At 37.2% G+C, this 22,404-nt stretch overlaps 2 protein-coding genes across 2 annotated transcripts; both read right to left on the reverse strand.

The window, feature by feature from the left end:
* Window positions 1-8,683: 8,683 nt before the first annotated feature.
* LOC120632312 (phytanoyl-CoA dioxygenase, peroxisomal-like) lies at window positions 8,684-14,114 on the reverse strand. The gene is made up of 4 exons (XM_039902154.1): window positions 13,796-14,114; window positions 12,860-13,033; window positions 11,800-11,970; window positions 8,684-9,098 (listed from the first exon to the last, which is right to left on the reverse strand). Exons 1-4 carry the CDS (start codon window positions 13,994-13,996, stop codon window positions 8,847-8,849), a joined length of 798 nt encoding a protein of 265 aa, XP_039758088.1. The 5' UTR covers window positions 13,997-14,114; the 3' UTR covers window positions 8,684-8,846.
* LOC120632313 lies at window positions 14,034-17,852 on the reverse strand. Its single transcript, XM_039902155.1, has 4 exons — window positions 17,699-17,852; window positions 17,402-17,444; window positions 15,334-15,456; window positions 14,034-14,063 (listed from the first exon to the last, which is right to left on the reverse strand). The coding sequence occupies exons 1-4, from the start codon at window positions 17,827-17,829 to the stop codon at window positions 14,034-14,036; spliced, it is 327 nt and encodes a 108-aa protein (XP_039758089.1). The 5' UTR covers window positions 17,830-17,852.
* Window positions 17,853-22,404: the final 4,552 nt, after the last annotated feature.

Below are 22,404 nucleotides of genomic sequence, written 5' to 3' on the forward strand. Positions count from 1 at the left end.
TAATAAACTCCATCCTTCCAAAATAAGTAGTATATGAAAAGAAAGAAAAGAAATTGGGTCTAAGTAGCAGTAATAAAGAATATTATTAGATCAAATTACCGAGAGTGACGGTAAAAAAGTAATCAAAATTTTTGGTACATAAATAATAAATAAATAAAATTGTAATTAATCAAAACTCCAAAGCTCGAGTTTATTGTTTGCGTTTTCTACATAAACATGTACATAAATAACTAAAACAAACTAAAGATAGGTAAAGTAGGCATATTTTATAGGCCCTTATGAAACAGAAGTCAATGACACTACCGCCGGTTAGAAAAGTAAATTCTGCTTGATGTTAAGAAGGCAGCTCGAAACTTTGCATAGTTTCTCTTTTCCAAAATCTCTGTTAAGGTGCCTGGCATTCGACAACGTAAGGTATCTTAATTCGCTAAGTTTCTTCAAAACAAGTTGAGATTCTATTATAAGTTTTTACCGGAATTTGAGCCGGGCAAAGTGGAGGAAACGGCTAGTTACATATAAATTCGCAGACAGTTTAATGCTAGTATTGCGGGGTAAGTTCCCGGAACTAATGGGCATACATTAATCTTTCGGACGCACTGGCCGCACAAGACAACAGTGTTAAACGATGCGGTTTGCCCCTCTTCCGCTCTCTGATGGTATGCTGGTATAAAAATAAGGGTTTTGAATTAATCTTCACTAACACCCGAGTGGGGCTGGAATTAGCAAATTAACGTTGTTTAGGATATCTGACATCATCATTAAAAATCTATTACCGGTCTGGATAGTTCACAAGTTTACTCTTAAATTCAAGGGGATCCATTTTATAAGCACTTTTGAAACTTCAAGTCTGTCTGTTGTTAGTGCCTCTTTCACCGATTCGGAAGGCACATTCTACCGAGGCAAGAAATTCAGCAGTTGCTCTTTTCCAACATCAATGTTTTAGCTGAGTGCGGTTGATAGACTAAGCCTTTAAGAACGTAATGAAGAACTCCCAGGCATGTGAGTTTCTTCACGACGTTTTCCATTACCTTTAGAAAAAGATTAATAAGATTTAACTGCTTTCAACCACGATAAATCACACAAAACTCTGAAAAGTGAAGTCTACTAGCAACGCTTTTTATATTGACATGTTGGTAGTAAATTCTTAGGTAAGTTACAAACTAAACTTTTTTATTCTTCCAGATGCATGGTGATTTGACGTCCCATAGTAGAATTTTTAAAACATAGCCAACCTAAATTCTCATTTCGCTATTAACATTCCTAGGAAGGGAACAAGTCTTCTCTGTATGGTAGAGAGGATGTGGGGTAAATATCCATTACGCTGATCCAAATCGTGTTGATGGGTTTCAAACATTTTTATCACATGTGTGTGAAAAGGAAACCGCCGATTTCCTACAAATACAATTTTAAAATATCGTGAGGAAACCTGCTTGCCTGAGAGTTCTCGATAACGTGACAATATGCTCTTAACAACGTGGCGGACTGCAGTCTAATCCGATCTCATTTCGAGAGGAGACCAAGACCTGTTGTGGGCTGGTGGTGGGTTGATGGTGATGAATAGTGGAAATGCAGGTACGGCGAGGTATGCGCACAGAACGCGAAGCTTACGCACAAAACGTTCGATAACTATAGCGAGATGCAGAATGAGGACTGTACGGGTAGTGAAGGTGAGAACTGTCAGTCCGTTCCAGCAGGGATCAACTCTATTTACCTAAGTCAAAGTCAAATATTTCTTTATTCAAATAGGCACATAGATGGCACTTTTGATGCGTTATTATATACAAAATGTGTACATAGCAGTGAGTAGTGATGGCAATAACTACAATCGTAAACTTAAAACGAAAGCTACGAGGGTTCCAATCGCGCCCTGGTCTAAGAAGAAGCCCACAACAAACTTAGCCGGGTGTTCTTTTTGTTATCACCATCTCACATTGTCATTAGAAAATATTTAAGAAGCAACCTGGTTAGAGTAATTGTACCTAATGTTTTGGATGCATGAAGGACGAAGCGGCGACAGCGCATTGGGTAGGAGCTAGACTACACTTTCAGGGGGCCGAGTTTAAATCCCAGCACGCACCTCTAACTTTTCTACGTTATGTGCGTTTTAAGTAATTAAAATATCACTTGCTTCAACGGTGAATATAATGTTCTCTGAGAGTTAAACAGTGTTCTCAAAGGTGTATGGTGTCCACCAATCCGCACTGGGCCAGCATGGTGGACTACGGTCCTAACTTCTTTTCATTGTGGGAGGAGACCCGTGCTCTGTAGTGGGCCGGAAATGGGTTGATGTGACGAAGGACGCCTTTGTAAAATGAATTGGTAACAAATCGCACTACGGCTTATTCACGGTCCACACCTACAGAGTAAATTTGCATAAAAATCAACGTTCTTTAATATTATGTTATTTTAGTTTTACTTTTTAGAATAGAATATTATATTATTTTAGTTTTACTTTTTAGAATAGAATATTATGTTATTTTAGTTTTACTTTTTAGAATAAAATATTATGTTATATTAGTTTTAATTTTTAGAGTTACTATTATTAGTGTATAATTTACTTTGTTATTTCCCGCAACTCGTTCGCGTACCTACAAGTTCTGAAAAGGTTTCCATACAAACTTTCTTCCGCTATCTTAAATATTATACCCCGACCGACTGCAACGACTTCCCCGCTTACTTTCCGCAAGTACAATAAAAAATTATACCCCTAAGGGGGTAACATATCGAATGAAAATTTAAGGTTAACCAATCAAAAGAGTAAATACCCGTCCAAGTTAAAACCTTTTTTTGAATTTGATAACAACATGTTTGTGTAAGATTTTTAGCCTAAAATAGGGGGGTGATGCGACGCGGCTTACATACAGTCAAGGGCGGATCAAGCTTTGGCGCCAGGGGGGTCACATAGTCGTGGTCAAGTCGAGAACTTATAATTTAATTTTGATGACAATAGATAGAAGTAAAAAGTAGGTATTTTTTTAATGTACATAAGTACTGTACTTAAAAAATTTTATTCTTTATTGTACACGTACATAATGCCATCTTCTCTTGAAGACATCCGGAGAAGTATTATCACTCACGGAATGAGGCAGCCAATTTATATTCCATAACCTGGTGAATGATTTGCCATAACAGCTAGATGACGCAAAACTCCGCTAGAGTGAAGACGTGGGTTCAACAAGTGTGTAGTGCATAAACTAAGAATTTATAACTTAGTATAAACGGTATATACTCGTAGCATAAAATATTAACAAAACAACAACATAATTTTAAAGTAGGTTTAGTATACTCGTATAATTTCAATTGCCAAACAATAGGAAATAAAATAATTCAGAAAACTAACAAAAATAACATTTAAGTTAAAACACACGCACTGGAATAATGAAAAAGTGACTACTTTCCATTTCTTGTAATTCGTGAATTTGCAGCAATAAGTTTTAAGAATACTTATAAAGGTACACTAACATACCCTTAACATTCACTTTGTCATGACATTTACTGAAAACTATTAGCGTTTCGGTTTCACGGATAAGTCTTAGAGACAGTAAATAATGTACCTCTAAATCTGTGAATTAATATTTGATTTACACGCTGTATAGAGGTCTAATGGGGTCACGGAATAGGGTTATGGTTAAAGATAATCTAATAAAGTTTATTTTTTGAGTTTGAAAGTAGTGTCTGTCGTACTGTTTTGTTTGTGGCCTTGAGTTTCAACTTGAGGTTTTTCATATATTATTCATTGGGCCAAGTGCACAAACAGCACACAAAGAGGGCTTCAAAGCTAAAAGTCAGTCGTGAGTATCGGATAGGTTCTTTATTTTTTTTTTTACGCGACGGATCAATATAACGAAGCAATAATATAATAATGTCAACATAAAATACTGAATAATAACATAACAGAAACTCAATATTAGAAAGGGTATTTAATCTCGCTTCCTATATGGAAGTCCGAACATACGACATTTTATTCAGGGCATATTATGCCCTCAGGCCTCTCGTTCCAAATACGGAATACCTTGCCCGGTGCATGTATTAAAACTATATGTCATGCACGTACGTCATGTAACTGCCACGATAGAATAATGGTTAAAAAGTTCGTCATTTAAAACACTAAGAAAATATTGAAACAACTTAACGACTTTGTCTTGTATTCATACACTGGAATTCATAGACCAGTTTAGTAGGAGCAGAGTGTTTTGAGACAGAGCTGGTCCGGGGAAAGTATTACTGCTATGGTTATTTCTGCCGCTAAGCAGCCTTTTTGTGTTCCGGTCTGTAGGGCGTGGTTGCCGGTTTCGTGTCAGGCATTTGAGGCTTAGCTCCTACGGCTCAGGTTGATGGACACAGAACGTCAAATTGCAAGACGTTTTCCGTGCATGTCTTGCGAAGTTTTGCTCTGTTTGAAAAGTCCATTATTGCATTCGGCTGAATTGTCCCCTAGAAGAGCCTCAGCTAGCTAGATATCTTGGCTATAAATTCCAGAGTTACACTCCGCTAAGATCGAATTACCGAGTTCGATTTCATTATGCAACGTTGTAAGTTTGTAATGTTTTTATGCATTTCATTTTTGCAATATTTTTAGTATTCTAGGTGTCAAGTGCATTTTGATCAAAATGATTTTACTTACTCTTTAAGGAAATCAGTAAAAATTAGTAAAAAAAAAATTTAACGACCAAAATACACAATAATCCTACAATGTTATAAATGTGAAAGTGTTTGTGTGATGTTCGAATGTTTGTTACTCAATCGTGCAAAAATTGCTTAAAGGATTTGGATGAAATTCGCAGCCTTTGACATTAAAAGTACAAAGGCTACCTTTTATTCCGATTTCTTAAGTAGTTCCCGAGGGAAAATTAAAAATTGTTTACTAGTTAAGCTGCGGGCAGACAGCTTTGCCACCTATGCTTTGGAAAAGGACATGTACTTTCTACATCGATTTCTTAAACATTTCCCGTGTTAAGATAAATAATGAATATATTAATTTAAATTATGTGCGTCAAACAAAAATGTCACATGGTAGATATAAAATACGCAATAGCTGAAACGCAAAATTTTATTTATTTTTCTGTATTACAGCGCAAGCCATAAACGGTTGTAAATTTTTTTATTACTTTCACATTTTTCATTTCTTTTTGGACCCAATTCTAAAGTCCACGTAGACAAGCAGAAGCTAGTTTTTACCTATAAAAAACTGAGCTAAACGTACTTCAAATGATTGTTAGAGGTTCTTTCAAGAAAATTTAACTGAACCGTATAAAGTGGACAAGCTTTTAGACAGAAATATGGTCACTCATAACATTTTATATTTCTTTTTGCTATGTAATTAATAATTTATGTTCTTTCAACCTCATTAAGCAGCATTCAGTAATTTTCAACTAGCCTTTTATATTATGGTATCCACAAACATTTTTTGACCCACCATACCATACGGTATCTGAGCAACATCATGATTTTCTGGGAAAACCTCTGACCCAAGTTTGTTTATAACTAGCAGAACATAGCCTCTTCTGATATATGAAATAGCAAAAGAGGCTTTTTCTACGATATTACATACGATCTGCCTGGTTATTATGCGTGCCGTAGAAGCGACCTGTGCAGGTCACTGTATCCACGCGTAGTTGAATTATTAATTTCATGCCACTTATAAAGTTAATAAGGTTTTACGTACATTTGTCTGGAAAACCATGTTCTTCGTGATTGCAACTCAGTAAATTTAGTTTCTTATTCACGACAGGCTTGTGCGTGGCAATCTCTATGGCTTTGTTTGTCTGTAAAAAGTTAGAGCTTGACTGCGATCACACCTGATGGTAAGTGACGGGTCATTCTAGGATGGACGCGCGGTAGTCTGGATCATCGTCATCGTCATTATCAATCCATTACCGACCCACTGCCGAGCAAGGGTCTGCGTTTGGAGTAGGCCTTTAGTCCACCAGGCTGGACAAGTGCAGTTCGGTAGACTTCTCTCAACTGGAGTAAGTAAACCCTCTCTTAAATTAAAAACGCACGTAACTCCGAAAAGTTAGAAATACGCGTTAATTCAGTCTCCCCGAAACCAAAGACCGAAATGAGACCGAAGACGAGCTATGAACGATTATAAACCTGACCGCTTTGTAACCGTAATAGGGTAGTTCTTTGTAACCTATATGAATGATATGGGAAACTGTATCACTGGTTCTATACTTCAGGAGAACTAATATCTTTAGATATATATGCTTGGACAGTGCAAAGTTTTAAGGAACAGTTGAAAGAGATAAAGCTATCTTAGTTTAACGCAAGTTCTCAAGTCTCTGTTATGTTAACTTAGTTGCCTCGTACGAGAGGCAGTGACTCTAAGCCTTGTTATCAGGTCGTTAGTAAGTGACCTCATATTTACCATCGTTCGTTCGTACAAGTTGGAAATAAAATCTTTGACTCTACCGATCGGTTGTCAACTACTCAGATGTTGCCACTGTTTATGACATCTCACATTTTGGTGTTAGAATCTACGTGAAAGCCATGAAACAGAAAGACTAAAAGTTCTGGAGCACACTTTCTGAACTGTCAGGAACAGTAAACCAACTTTTAACCTAAATGCTGACTTTATAACTTTAACTAAAAAATCAGAAAACCACCCTACGACTTTTCGAACCCCATTTTATACACTAAGGGGTAGATTTACATAAAGATATATTAATACTCTACTAGTGCACTAGTGGTAATACTGCACTCTAGGTATTCCATCCATGCCTTAACGCAAGCTTTAACAGAGTTTTTGTCATCAATAATGCCTATCGTAGCGTGTGCAGTGGTGGTTCAATTTTGTGAAGTGTAAATTTTTTGTGAAGGCATTATCAAGATTACTTCGACGAACACAAAGAAGTCGAACGACCCGTCGGGCGGCTACGAGCCGTACTGGAAGGATGGCGGTTCGGTGTTTCTGCACAAGAATCTGGAGGATGGCGGCACCACCCCCACCACGCCCCAGCACGTCTACAGGCCGTACGTCTGATCCTTCCGCTTGGTGCAAGATCATGTTAGGCCAGTCAAAAAAGGGCAAAGGGAAATTAAAGTATTGGTGATACTAAAATAATTTTACAAATCTATAATTTTAGAGAAATAACTGAAGAGAGTTACATTAAAATTACGCAGTGACAACCACGATTTCATCTGTGTTAACAATTCAAAAATATTAATACGAAAACAGAAAAAAAGTTATAATATAAAGTTGTCTAGTTAAGTAACCTTTTTTGTGTTTACGCAGTTAGGGATGTCAAGTTATTAAAATATTAACTATACATGATTATCGCGAAGTTCACAATCGGCTTCACCACACACGGCTTGCATCGCGTTGTCTCGCTAAAACCAGAACGCGCAAATTGTAGCCCACCGCACAAACTTTATCGCAACGAAACCCTCGACGTCTGCAAATTACCGGCGTAAATATGGCCTATATAAATTCAAAACTCAAAAAAACCCCGACACAAATAGCATAAATAGTATCTACATAGTATTCTTAGACGGCCGCCTGGCGCTGTGGGCAGCGACCCTGCCTTCTGAGCCCATGGTCGTGGGTTCGATTCCCACAATAAGTTTTTCAGTGTCTGGGTGTTTACATATATATATATGTAATAAGTATTTATGTATATTGTTCATAAATATTCATCAGTTATCTTAGTACCCATAACACAAGCTACGCTTACTGCTTAACGTGCTTGTTTGTAGAATGGATCTTCAACCACGAAGGGCCGTGCGCCGAGCAGCACGACTTCCTGCGGCCGATCAGCGCAGCGGATCAACTGCGCAGCCGCGCCACTTTCTACTTTACCCGCATGGCCGACGAGCGCGCACTACTTGGCCTCAAACCCATTCCTATTTCTTAAGTTTTGGGTCGCCAAATGTTTTTACGATTAGTTTTATTTTTATCCCTTAGTCCTTGAATGCAACCTCGCTTGGTGGTGCGTGATGATGCTGTCTAAGATGTTAAGGGGCTAAGTCATAACCCTTATCGGTTTCTACGCGACGTCGTACTGGAACGCTAACTCGTAGCACGTCTTTATCGGCAGGGCTGTAGTACTAGCCACGACCAAAGGCCAGCCACCAGTCAAAATCGAATCGATACCACTGCACTGGGTAGGTTGTCGAAAGTAAAGCTTTTTGTGACAGAGCTCGTCCGGGGAAGTACTACCGCCTTGCTTATTCTGCTGCCAAGTAGCATTGCTGTGTTTCGGTATGAAGTGGTTGCCGATGGCAAATTAGGTTTAACACCTATGCTTTAGGTTGATAGACACACGGTGGCGCAGATTCACTTGTGACTATGACTGATTAAATGTTAGCAAACAAATTATTAAAACAAATCTTTGCAAAAAATTTATTTGAGTCTGTAAAATATGAACAGTCATAACTGAAGATATCAAATATATATATATATCCATATATATTAAAATGTTATGTTGGTTTGTGTACGCTTCAATAAATCAAACAGTTTTGCACCGAAATTTTAGCATGATATATAATACGCATCAAGGATTGTTTTTTTTTTTCTCAACCATCGAATCACAATGTGCCACAGCGAAGCGTAGCAGGGCACAGCTAGTATATATATATTTAGTGTAATAACAGGCACATGAGGCAAAAAATCTACGCCTCAACTTGGTGGACCCAGGGCGGCAAATTGCAGGATGTATTCCTGGGAGTCCCATTAGATGGATCATTTGTTTGTCAACTATAATCAACGAAAAAATCGTATAGCTTACCGATATCAATAATTCGAATCAAACAAACCAAATAAACATTATTTTTTGGTTATGATATGGCATGGTTTTATCTGAGATCGGCTTCGCCTGTGGGGATCCATTGGCCAGTTAAGATTATTAGTCGCGGGCTCGGTTGGCGACCGTAGCGTCCCGGTGAAGGTTGACGCCACGCAACATCCAGCCGCGCCCGGGCTGGCCGCGTTCCCCACCCGTCGGCCGGTCGTGTGCGTCCGCCAGCTGTGCGAGCAGCATGCGGCGCGGTCGGAGTGAGCAGTTGGCGGAGCTGCCGTGTACCAGTAGGTACGAGAAGATTACCACGTCGCCGGCTGCCGCGGTCACCGGCGTCGCGCCCTCGATCGGAAACTTTTTCTGCAGCAATTAATAAAATAATAATATAATAATCATTTATTTAGGCTAATATAATGTATACTAAAATTACAAGAATGCCCTGTGCGAAAGGAAAACCTGTGCTTCCTTATGTTACATTTGCTTGTTTATCTTAAACCTATGTTTCATCAAATCTACATAAATATTATAACAATTTATAGTTACTTGTAAAAAGTTATGGTAAAAATAAAATATATAATTAAAATTAAACTATAAGTAAGTAATAAATTGTCTAGGTCTGTACGGGGTATTGCGCGTGTGTGATGTATGTGTGAATTAATCCCTATCCCTACTAATATTATAAATGTCAATGTAAGTTTGTTTGTTACGCTTTCACGCAAAAACTACTGAACCGGTCCTCATGAAGCTTCGTACACATATTCTTGGAAGTGTTAGAAGTAATATAGGATACTTTTTATCCCGACATTAAGCTCGGTTCCTTTGGGAGAGGGGATGAAAGTGCTTGACGGTTTTACACCATAAATCCGACAAATTATAACCGAATTAAACAATTATTTTTGTACTATAGAGGTTAGAGTATTTGTTTAATTTTTCCCAAACTGTGGTTGGAGATAGAGAACAGACCTCCTTAGCGGAGAGCAGCAAACCTCTAATTTTTTTTAGAACTGCAACTAAATTTAATGCCACATGAAAAAACTAAATCAAAATCAGACAAAGTCGCGGGCAACAGCTAGTAAAATATAAATTAAAATCCTTTAGGAGGCCAAGTTCGAGCCCAGGCACGCAGTACAAAATTTTCAGAGTAAGGTGCGTTTTTAATTTAAGCAATTTAAATATCACTTGCTTTAAACGGTGAAGGAAAACATCGTGAAGAAACCTGCATGCCTGAGAGTTCTCCATAATGTTCCCAAAGGCATGTGAAGTCTACCAATCCGCACTTGGCCAGCGTTGTAGACTACGGACTGAGTAAGCCCTTCAGTAAGTGGTGGGCCGGTAATGGGTTGACGAAAGAACACCCCGCTAAGTTTGTTGCGGGCTTCTTCTTAGACCAGGGCGCGTTTGGAACCCTCGTAGCTTTAGTTTTAAGTTTACGATTGTAGTTATCACCATCACTACTCACTGCTATGTACACATTATGAGTATAATCAACGCATCAAAAGTGCCATTTGACTTTGACTTTGATGACGATAATGAGGATTGAGAGAGTTGCCGTGTGATGATGGCCGATCAGAATATAGTTGAATAAATAAAATAAATCTACTACGACAATACACACATCGCCATCTAGCCCCAAAGTAAGCGATGCTTGTGTTATGGATACTAAGATAGCTGATGAATATTTTTATGAATATAATACACATAAATACGTATAATATACAGATAAACACCCAGACGCTGAAAAATATTCATGTTCATCACACAAACATATGCAGTTGTGGTAATCGAACCCACGGCCTTGGACGCAGAAAGCAGGTTCGCTACCCACTGCGCCAACTGGCTGTCAACCGCCCCTCCTCTTCACGCGGGTTTCGTACGAAGCGACTAAGGGAACATAAGGGAGAACGCACAGGAGCGATCTCTGTGCTACTTCTACCATATACTGCGACCACCATCCTGTCTGCCCTGGTTATTAAAACCCTCCCCCTTTGGAGAGGTATTTAGTCCAGCGTCGGACTGTTATAGGCCGGTAATGATGACTGAGGGAGTTATTAAAAAAAGATGTAATTCGCCATTTTGTGTTAGCGTCTTGGATTTGAAATACGGTGAGTAAATCCTAAAGTATCGGCATTCAAATTCATTCGCCATTTTAAGTTCCAACAAGTCACACAAACAGAGCGACAAATCTGTCAAACATACCTCTGTTTATGCATCGGTAGTCAAAAATGGACCTAATTTGTATTAATGGGCTTTAGACCAGACCAGTGTGAATATTTATTTTCAGGCTTACGATGTAAAACGTCCTATTTCAAAGAAAAATGGCCCGAACATCAAATAGAACGGCGAGCAGCGTCGACCCCGCTTCAAAATTGCTAAAACTGACAAAAAAGGGTTGTCGTAGTCTAATCCCCGACCTTTTTACGCTACAAGCTTGAGAGACTCAAATGCTGATCTACGATCAAATGCCGCAAACCTTTGATATCGCAATTTGAAAATCTCTACGGTCAATAGTCAAACTCTGTTATTATAAAGAATGGAAAAGTCCTTAGTATTAAGGAATACCTAAAAGATAAAAAAAACTTGGGCAGAAAAATTATTGCTCTAAAATAGTAATAGGCTAAGTCTTTTGGCCGTTTAGCCCAAAGCCTACAACAAACAAACTTAGCCCGACAGGAACGTTTAGAACCCTCATAGCTTTGGTTTTAAGTTATCACTGTAAAATTAATACGATATAAAGGTTTGTTAGTGCCCATCAAAAGTGCCTAATGTCTATGTGAACAAACAAATATAAAAATAAATATCCTTCCCGTGTCTTTGAGAATATTATGGAGAACTCTCATTGTTCGAACTCGGTCCCCCTGAATGTAAAGCTGAATTCCCATATACTAGGCTATCACCGCTTCGTCTACTAAGATATCGTTAAATGTTCACTAAGGTAAAGTATATGGTCTTGAAATGTATTGACACAATGCCACATGCAGTACCAGGGGCTATAAAATCAAAAGTTATAGTATAACTAAAAATTTATTATATTCGTCAGGCCATATGCCAATTATAATAATACCTGGTCTACATAATGGAAGTGGCTGCCTTCTTTGGGTCCAAAGTCCTCGAGCGGTCCCAATTTGTGTGATCCGGGATACACAAACAGCCCCCCGTTCTCGGGAGACGCATCATCCAGGTGGATGAAAGCTGCCACCATGGAATCCTTTTCGTAAGGAAAATAGGGATAGTCCTGGAAATATAAGTACAATTTACTAACACTCTTTCTTCTTATCGTCTGTATCTGTCTTATCCAAGTATATCATCATTATCTCAACCACAGGAGGTCCACGGTTGCGTACAGGTCTTTTGATTTCCACTCACTGCGGTTTAGTGCCGCTTATATCTAGCAACTCTACAACTTTCAGTAATCCGAGCTATATCGGTAAATCTCTAAGAATTTCGTCATTTTTTAATTGTAGAGATACTCCAAGCATAGTTTTCTCCATCTCCAACCGAGTGAATCAGAGCCTTCTTAAATGGTTCATAGTTAAAAACCACGTTTCGGAGACATAAGTCAGTAGCAACACGCTCTGTTCGAAGACTGGGATCAGACCCAGAAATTTCACGCGAGAAGATGTCGCGGAACTTCCTAAACGCTGCTCATACGAGATAAATTCGAGATAAATCAAATTCCTCTTTTTGGAATTGGATCTACCTGACTGAATTTGTTTCCGAGGCATATTTTATTCATCTAGAATTTAGAGTGATTAGTTCTCAACACTGATAGGATGAAGCGGAATATGAGCATTAAACATAATCATCGCCTTTCTCATGTTCATTCGTATATTCGTTTCAGAGCCAGCAATAGCTGGGCTGCCGGGACTAGGGGCTGTCTGTGTCTGGTCTGGTCAGGGCCAGTTACCACCCTATCGATAAAGAGGTGCCAAGTTATTATGCATTCCGAAACGATGTCGCGTAAAAACCTCCCATGGGCTTAATGTTAATCCTGTACTCCTGTCATATTAGTCCGCTATCCTGGACTGCATCATTACTTAGCGACAGATGAGATTGCAGTCAAGGGCTAACTTGAAGTAAAAAAAAAAAAAATGGTTCACATCGATGTACAAAGAAGATTATACCTGGTGCATAGGATAAGAGGCTCCTTTCTCCGGAGGCTTGAGGTGAGCCTTGGTGTGATGCAGCATGATGTTCTCCGTTCCCATGACGTCCTGCAGGGCGTCCAGCAAGTCCTCGTTGTACAGCAGCCGGCCGAACACTGCGTGGTGCATCTGCAGGTTGTGGATGCCCTTCACCTGACGTGGAAAATTTTATTTTATAACAAACTGGATCCACCAGGTTAGCAACAGGTCGTCTCGTTATATTCGATTAGCGACTTAGATACCTTACTCATAGTCACCCTACACTTCCAGTAGATCGCGATTGATTTTTCTTATCGAATGGTTTGAAATACCACTATTTCAGTCTGAGATATTATTTATACAGAAATTCATAGTCTTTGTTACTTTATAAAATAATTATTAATAGTTAGTTAGTAATTTGGTTCAGTAGTTTCAAAGTACATTAATTACAAACAAACAAATTCCTCTTTTTGGTATTAGTATGGATCTATATTTCATTACTTTGTATCGAATTTTTGCGTGCTAAGTATTCGAACAAACAAACAAACATAAACTACGTGACATTATTTTTTCTCATAACTTGAGTAGTCATGTACCTTATTTGTTCTACCTCAACACGTAGGCTATACATACATACAGTACATATGGCTATACAGTCAACTGCAGCATAGTACAAGGAAAGTCTCTAGATAAAGTCTTACCTACCTTATAATTTAAACAATTTTTTCGTTACTTTTCAGTGTAAAATATATTTTTAATTTTTAAGAAAATTATCAAAATCACATATACATAAAGGAAATCTTCTTTTATTTTGTTTGTTTTCATTTATTTTATCACAATTGTTTTTTTGTATTATTATATATACCTACTTTCCAAAGAAATGAAACGTTACTTTACATTATAAGACAAGTGAGAAAAGTTAGAGTGTAAACTCACAGTAAAGGGGCTGTCACTTTCTCTAAATGTATCATCGCTGCCAACCCACGAACTCTCAGTTTTCGCTGTGTTTTGCCTCCTGAACAAGTTGTCGTACTCCTCGGAAACCCTCTGAAGCTCCTTCCCTCTGATCAGCCCCTTGAGATGAATAAAGCCATTGTCTTTGTAGAATTGTATCTGCTGCTGTGTTAGGCGTACCATAATGCGTGCCGGTTGTGCGTGAACTGATCTCAGTTGGTCAGTGGGGCAGAGATTCGACTGTAGTAACCTAGAAGATTATCCTACTTTGTCTATGATTATAGTGTCTATTGAAGTACAATTAAAATGCCATGCCATCTATGTGCCTATTAGAAATATTTGACTTTGACTTTGAATGGTTTTAATTTTTGCTGTAAAATTGCAATTCAAAAAAATCTAAATTGTTTTTTTATATTTTCCGTCCGCGTTTATCACTGTTTTTTGAAACTAGCGTCGGAACCGTTTGTTTGCCTGAAGTAAAAAGCCTACCTTACTCCCCATCATTGCAAATAACTCTTTGCCAATAATCAAGTCGATTGGTTACTTAGTTAGAGCGTAAAGGAAGGACAAACAAACAAACACAATTTCGCATTTATAATAATAGTATGGATTGACTGATTAATAATATGAAATTGTTGGTAAGTGGAAAACCATCGACCGAAAACAGATCAACACTTCGCAGAGCATGCAACAAACACATCCTACACTACGTCGCACTATATCAGGTTAAATAATCATTTATATCTCTTTAGATAGATATTACATACAGAACACCTTTTCCTTCGTTTATGATAATTTTTGCTGTGCTTACATGTCATTATTATTAATTTTTGTGAATGTCATGGCCACTTGTTATCAATGTACATATAAGTTCATAATTGCAAAAAAGTGCTTACTGAGTGGTTACATAAATTAAACTATTATGAAACGGAGGATTTGATGCAACAAATGTACGTATGAATTTTGCATCCCATACATTGTCATGAAAAGACACACAAGCACACGTTTACAACACACTTATACATCCATTCGTTTACACATACACTCACTTACACACATACGCGTACAAACACACGCACACGACCACACACACACACACACATACACACCTTATAACTTTAAATTATACTTAATTTTGATTTATATAACTTTGATCTACTTATTTATTTCAATTTGTATATTATGTTATGGAAGAGCGGGGCCGCCTGCCACAAGAGCTAGTAGTAATACTAGTAACTTATCATCTAGGACCCCAATTTCAATGTATTATTTTGCTGTACGAGACGAAATAAATATTTTTAATTTTTTAATTTTAAAAAGTAAATGTGTAGAATATTGTACAAGTTTATTACTGTATATGGTAAATATGTTAAATATTTATATTGTTAGCGTCCTAAATTAATAAATAAATAAGAATAATATCACTCAATCATATTGATCTAATAATATTTGATTAGCAAGTGATATTAAACTTATTATTAGGTACACATATAAATTAATATAAATTATTAAAAATCTACCCTCAGAATCTTCGATATCCGTACGTTGCGAAATGCGAAGTCCTTGCCATAGTGTAAAGCTTGCCGCGGAGAGGTGTCGACAGCTACAGCTACCTCTGCCTTTGTCAAGGCCGCCGGCACCATCTAGAAACGTGAGATAGACAAAGTTATTCGTGACTCGTTTCTAAGTAGGTACTGTAGCTGTCGAATCTGGACGTTTGATCCTCCACATAAAATTGCATATTTACGGTGAAATATTACACTAAGGCTTATAAAAGACTTTAGTTATAGTGATTTCGTTAACAATGATTGCACTTAAATAGTCATAGTGACAGACAGAGCGTATTGCGATCTTTACATTGGTGCCGATTCATCGGGCACAAAGCTTGTTTGTGTTTGGGTGTGTGTAAATACGTGTACGCGTCTGTGTGTTTGGTGGGTGTGCCTGTCTGTGGCATCACATTTCCTGAGCGGATGAACCGATTTCTTTTTTGATTTTCATTTGTTTGAAAGGTTAATTAGTCGGGATTGTTATTTGCTGTGTTTGAGGAAAATCGGTCCAAGATAGCCGCTGCCACAAAATGGCTGTTTACATAGTTTTTCACAGCCCCCTCAATATGGGTATCAAATAAAAGAATAACCAGAAGAATAACGTAGTCTGAAAGTCGGTGAGTTTTTAATTTTGAATTTACTGAAAACATAATTAAAAGCCTTTTTAGACCTGTCGATTTAGCTATCGTTTGTGTACACAAATAACAGCTAAATTTACAGGTTAGGCAATGACAGTCAGTTCAGTATGTTGACAATAAAGGTTAGTCACAATATCTGACAAATTGCCAACTAAATTCTTCCGTTTGTATTAATTTATTCATAAATTAGTTTTAGTCAGTATAAAAGTGATAATCAATGCACAGACACGACCCATGTTATCCCTATCAGTAGAAGGTGATAAAAATGAAGTGTTATTATCAAGAGTGAGGTCTGCGACCTTCCCGATAAAGTGTAGCAGAACTCAGATTACATAAATTGTGATCATTGCGATTGCTATGGTAACGTTACTGCGCTTGATTAAATAATGTATTTTAACCAGTTATTAGATATGAAATGAAAATTGGAAAAAAAGTATGTACACTAGCTCTTTATGTGAACCTTATCACATCGATGTAAGGCTCATAATCCAAGATATTAGACACGCTTGTTTTATAATTACCATACTTGTGCTTTATTTATGAAGCCCCGATTAAGTTTAGTTTGTACCTTACTTCAAGCTATATGTTTGCAGATGGACTATTTTTAATATAGCCGGTTAATACAGATTCTTTTTTTTAATTGACGATACGTACATAAAACTCAGTGACAGCTTAATATATAAAACCTTTTTTATTTAAGTAACAAAAAATCGTTTTTATATTAAAAATAATATTTGAAATCGCCAGATCATGTTTATTGGTCATAAAGAATACGGATGTGCCGTGATAGCCTAGTTGGTAAGGCTTCGTCTCTCTTTTCGAGGGGACAGAGTTTGATCCCCAGCACCTACCTCAAAGTTTTCGGAGTTATGTGCGTTTTTAATTTAAGCAATTAAATATCACTTACTTTAACGGGAAGGAAAACATCTTGAGAAAACCTGCACGCCTAAGTGTACTCCGTAATGTTGTCAAGGCCGTCTGAGCTCTACCGATCCGCACTTGGCCATCTTGGTGGGCTACAACGGCCTGAGACCTGCTCATTTTGAGATAAGACCTCTGCCCTGTAGTTTAGACCGTAGTTCACAGCATTAAAGGAGAATAGACTTCACGCGCCTTTCAGAACCTTATGGAGAACTCTCAGGTTTCCTCACGATGTTTTCTTTCACCGAAGAAGTAGTATTAAATTGCTTATGACTCACATACATTTAAAATTTTCTAGGCTCGTGTCGGAGATTAAACCACTAGGCTATCAAAGCTATACAAATACTACAATTGAAAAATAAAAAGACAATAATTTTAAAATCAAATAAAAAATCATAAAAAGATCTTACTGCCAGTGAGAAATAAATGCAAAAAGAAGTACTTATAACTACAATAAAAATACATTCTATCGTACTTACTCCAAGCATTGCAGTTTCACGCACTCTTGAGCAAATCGCTGCGCTACGTTATAAAACAATCATAAAAATATAGTTTAGTAAACTCGCGTTGAAAGTAAATGTTGTATCATAAAGTTGTTTAGAAAACTATTTACTTTGTATTTTAAGAATTCGAAATTTAAAAATATATCTCAATGTTTCGCAATTTACTAAACATCATAATGCAACTTATTCTAAGTTACCAAATAAAAACTAGATCAAACGAATTGTATACGAAACAGTAGAAAAATAATGAAATAGCGTATACATATTACATACCTCGATGTCCGCAAACTTGCATTTAATATAATCCAGCTGTATCCTAATTGGTTGAAGCCCTGATTCCTTCTCTTTGATGAAAGATCTGTGCCCAGCCGTGGGACATTTATCGGCTGAGCATATATCTTCATGGAAAAATAAAAATTCACCTGGAAATAGAAACATATAACTTTTTGTCATGTTACATATCTACTTAATCGGAGCGCTCTAACTACGAGGTAAATATTTATATTGTTGAATGATTACTGTAAACATGTTTATCGAAAGTTATAAATGGTACACGTGCGTTAAGTGTCACGACTAACAACAAAGGCTCTTCCACTAAACCGGGTCAAGCGAAAAACTGTCGCGGGGTGATAACAGGGCACTGTCCATAAAATAATACTTTTTTATTCTAGGTACAAGCAACCTGCTCCGGCTTCGCACGGGTGTAATGTTGATTCTAATGTGGATCAGTTTGGAGTGAATAATTCATTTTTTTATTCGCTTTGGATTAGCTTGATAAGTTTTATTTGCTATGTAAGCGCACAAAAATATTTTGTCACGAGATCACATAACAAATCTTTCAAAATATCTTTGCTTTTCTTTCCTATAATATGAAAAACCTATACTATGTATTTATGTTAGGGCTGTATCTTATTTCTTTCAGTAAAAACTATGGCAGTGGTTTACTCAAAAACGGTATCGGTTCAGGTTTCGGTTTCACAGATGTCTCAGAGATAGTACATAACGCTCCTTTGACGCCCGTGAAGTATTACTTCGGTTTTCATTCACACGTACACGTGGGCGTGTTGCAGGACAACCGGCGAACTCTTATAAATTTAAAGATTTTAAAATAATGACAGTCAGTACATATTTGAAAATTTTACGTATGTTCATAAAAACATTTCTATAATCAATAAAAAATAAACTAGGTTACATAAAATTCATAATTCGTGTAAGGGAAATTGCATACAATTCTACAATAAACTACCGATTGACATTTTGGAGATGTCTCTTAAAAAGTTCAAAGTTTGTATTAAACGTAAACTTATAGAAATGTCATATTATACTATAAAGGACTATGTAATCGATAAAAATTTTGGGTGTGAATTATTGCCCTTACCAGGTTGCTCTTCTTATAATTTTAAATGACAATGTGAGATGGTGATAACAAAAAAAAACACCCGGCTATGTTTTTTGTGGGCTTCTTCTTAGACCAGGACGCGTTTGGAACCCTCGTAGCTTTAGTTTTAAGTTCACGAATATGGTTATCGCCATCATCTCACTACGGTGTAATTCTCATGTACGCATTAAAAGTGCTAAACGATATTTAATTTCTTAAAACGCAGATAACTACGATAACTTAGAGGTGCGTGCCGGGGAATGAACTCGGTACTCCCGATAGGGAATCCGTCGCACCCACTAGGCTATTACCGCATATAGGTAATATGTTCAGATATGGAATATCAATCATTCAACGCGTATTTATTAATCCAATGTAACTTGGAAAGGGGTAGCGAGGCCACTGAATATGCCTTTATGTCGAGCGGTGAGGCATTTTACGGTGTCTGGCTCTTATACTACAACACCGAACATCCCTATCACCTCATTCCGTACAACAAACTTCGACTCTATCATAATTGATTACGGTTGAATTTCCAAGAAACCTATTATGAGGATCCATTGGTTTGTGTTTGTAACCTAAATTGTACTTTAACTGTTAAGGAGTAAGGTAGCGATTCTAATAGTAATGTAAACAATTTAAGCTGTTTTACATGTTAAACTGTGGGTGTTCTAGCATTCCGCTTCAGTTTTTCAGTAGGGTTGACGCATATCCAGTTTTACAACGCTGTTAAGCCTTTCATATGGATGACTTAAAAATAACGTTTTTGTATTGTGCAGAATTATTTCGTGAAAATAATTTTTATTTGGTTGTTATTTTATCGGAGAAAAACCGGTATATTATTTTCTTTTCTTTATTCTCCTTGGAGAGATTAGAAAGTTAGGTTGTACGTCTCGTACTATTTTCTGCATTTGATTATCCAGACCAAGATATAAGTCAAAAGGAGGGTAGAGAAGAGAAAAACGTCTTGAGCTTCGCCAGTAGTTTAATAGAAGCACACAATCATTATTCTGAGCTGACAGTTTCCACAGTTTGTGTTGCTGAGAACGCTGATCTTCGTTGACACCCCCTACCTCCCGTTATCATAACTGCTGCCAGAGGAATAGCGAGAGGCCGCCGGAGACTAGGGGCTGTGGATGGTCTTTATTTCCTTTGTAAAAGTTATGCTTATAATCGGTCCTCTCGCATAACGCTATACGCTGCTTCCCTGGTAATAGTCTCCCCCTTACACCCTTGTGACCTTCGTTAATCATTATCAACCTTAGCCTATTAAAGCCCCACAGCTGGGCATAGGCTTCTTCTCTCATATGCGAGACAGCTTTAGAGCATAGACTCGGCGCGGGGCTCCAATTCGGGTTGGCGGGTTTTAACGACTATTGTCGCAAGTTATTGATAACTGGGACCTACGGCTGTCCGACGCACGAAGGTTCACACCGCCAATTTCTTAACTCGGGGCTGGTAGTGAAAATTCTTTAAAAGAAAAAAACACAATATCTAACAAGTTTAGGCCCGACCCGGGATTTTAACCCAGGTTTTGTGATCCTAAAGCGAACGGAGCGGTCAAGTCCTTGTGCCTCTTATTTTAAGTAAATTAACTTTTAATAACTTTTTACATAATTTAACTACAAGGCTTTTTGGAAGCAGGTCGCACCGGTCTCATCTTACACAAGAAAGAACAAACCTAAAGATTAGAAACTGTAAAATGACTTTAAAAAGGTTAGTCTGCTGAGTTTCTTGCCGGCTTTTCTCGGTAGAATCTGCCTTCCGAACTTTTGTTATATTATATAACAAAATTTAAAAAGAAAGTGGACTGTAACAATATTAATATCAGAAGTAAAAATAAACTTGTAGTGCAGTTTACTAGGCTGCGTAAAATTAGTTAATCATTTAAGGGTAACAGTATATCATTTTATAACAAATTATCAGATGAAATCCTTAAGATGTCTCTTAATAAGTTCAAAGTTTATATAAAACGTAAGCTTATACAAAAATTATATTATAGTATTAAGGATTACATGTATGATAAAAAAGCTTGGGTATGAATTGCTCTTACTTCATAGTTTAACTTAACTGGACTGTGAGATTGTGATAACAAAAAAAAAGATCTGGTAAAGTTTGAGAGCCTATCTTTAGTTTTAAGTTTACAAATGCAGTTATCACCATCCATCACTAACATTAGTGTAACATGTTAAATGTATAAACGCTTCATAAGTGCGTGTGATAAGGTCTGCATAAATAAAACAATTTAGATTTTTTTTTTATTCGAACTAGGGGTAGAGCCACTACTAACAGACTGACATGACGTTTCAAAATTGCTTATAAACTATTTGAAATAAACGAATTTTGAATTGTAACGTTTATATAGCGCTAGTGGCAGCCCTGATTAGTGACATGCTGCAGACGTCGCGCCGCGCCGCTCGCATTTCAACACTACTACCCTACTGCGAGAGCGGTCAGATTACTGACTCTGGGGTTCTCTCGCAAACTTGAATACGAGGTATTGTATGAACAGTGTTAGAATGTCTCGTTGGTCTAGTCAGCTTGATTTTGTGTTTGAATAAAGAATTTGACTTTGACATTATGTGTCACGACCGTCTCGGTTCGATTCTCGGTTGGATTTAATTATAACTCTCAGCGCTTTACACTCTTGTCACTATCCCGTTCTCTTGCTGTAAGTCCTATCTACAAAGGTTGCCTGTAAGAGATTGCTTGCAGCAACAAGGCCGCCTTTGCATGTCTACATTGTGTACTCCTTATTGTTTCTTCTTCTCTTTACCAGCTCGAAGTTTAAAAAGAGGAGACTGGAAATTACAAATAAAATAAAATTTTGTGTTCCCAAATCCGACAAACGTACTAATCGTAAAATGAATACGTACCTTCTCCCACGTGCTAAGACCAATTATAGCCGGAACAGATTTATTATAAGAACATGTGATATTTACAATAATAAGTATCAACATATAGACCAATTTTATTATAAGTATGGAAAGTTTGTATCTGCTATCAAAAAATGCACTTGAATGTGTGTTTTTTCTTAGATTAACTTTTTGTAAATGAGCAATCATTTTTGCGTTATTAACTTATTGTAACTAGTATTACTTAGTATAAGTTACTTATATATAATTAAACCAAACTCCCGTATCATTATGATAATTTTAATTAATAGTGGAAACTTTATTGGCTTGTGTAAGATCTATAATTAAGTTTATCCATTGTAAAAATTTATTTATAGCTGTTTGTTTTCCAAATAAAGAAAAAAAAAAAAAAAAATTAGCGTTGTCCATCTCCGAGAATCGGACAGCAAGTCACTATGGTGGCGTGCACATCATAAACGCACATAAACACTGCCTTTCCCTAAAATTTATTGAACGAACTCAGGACCTCCAACTTAAAACCACAGCGCCCACTGCTGCACGAGGGAGGTCATCAAATCATACTTCATAAAAAACTAAAACTTTTTTTTTAAATAATAATAAGAAAAGTTATTGGTGACGGGGTTCGAACTCGGTCCTCCAAGGAAAGCCAAAGCCATCCATTAGCTTCGTAAAGGAAAGCTTCGTACGACTTAAAAATTAAAGAAGTGACGCAGTTTGAGCAACCA

Source organism: Pararge aegeria, chromosome 19 (assembly GCF_905163445.1).
Source record: "Pararge aegeria chromosome 19, ilParAegt1.1, whole genome shotgun sequence".
NCBI classification, from domain to species: Eukaryota; Metazoa; Arthropoda; class Insecta; order Lepidoptera; family Nymphalidae; genus Pararge; species Pararge aegeria.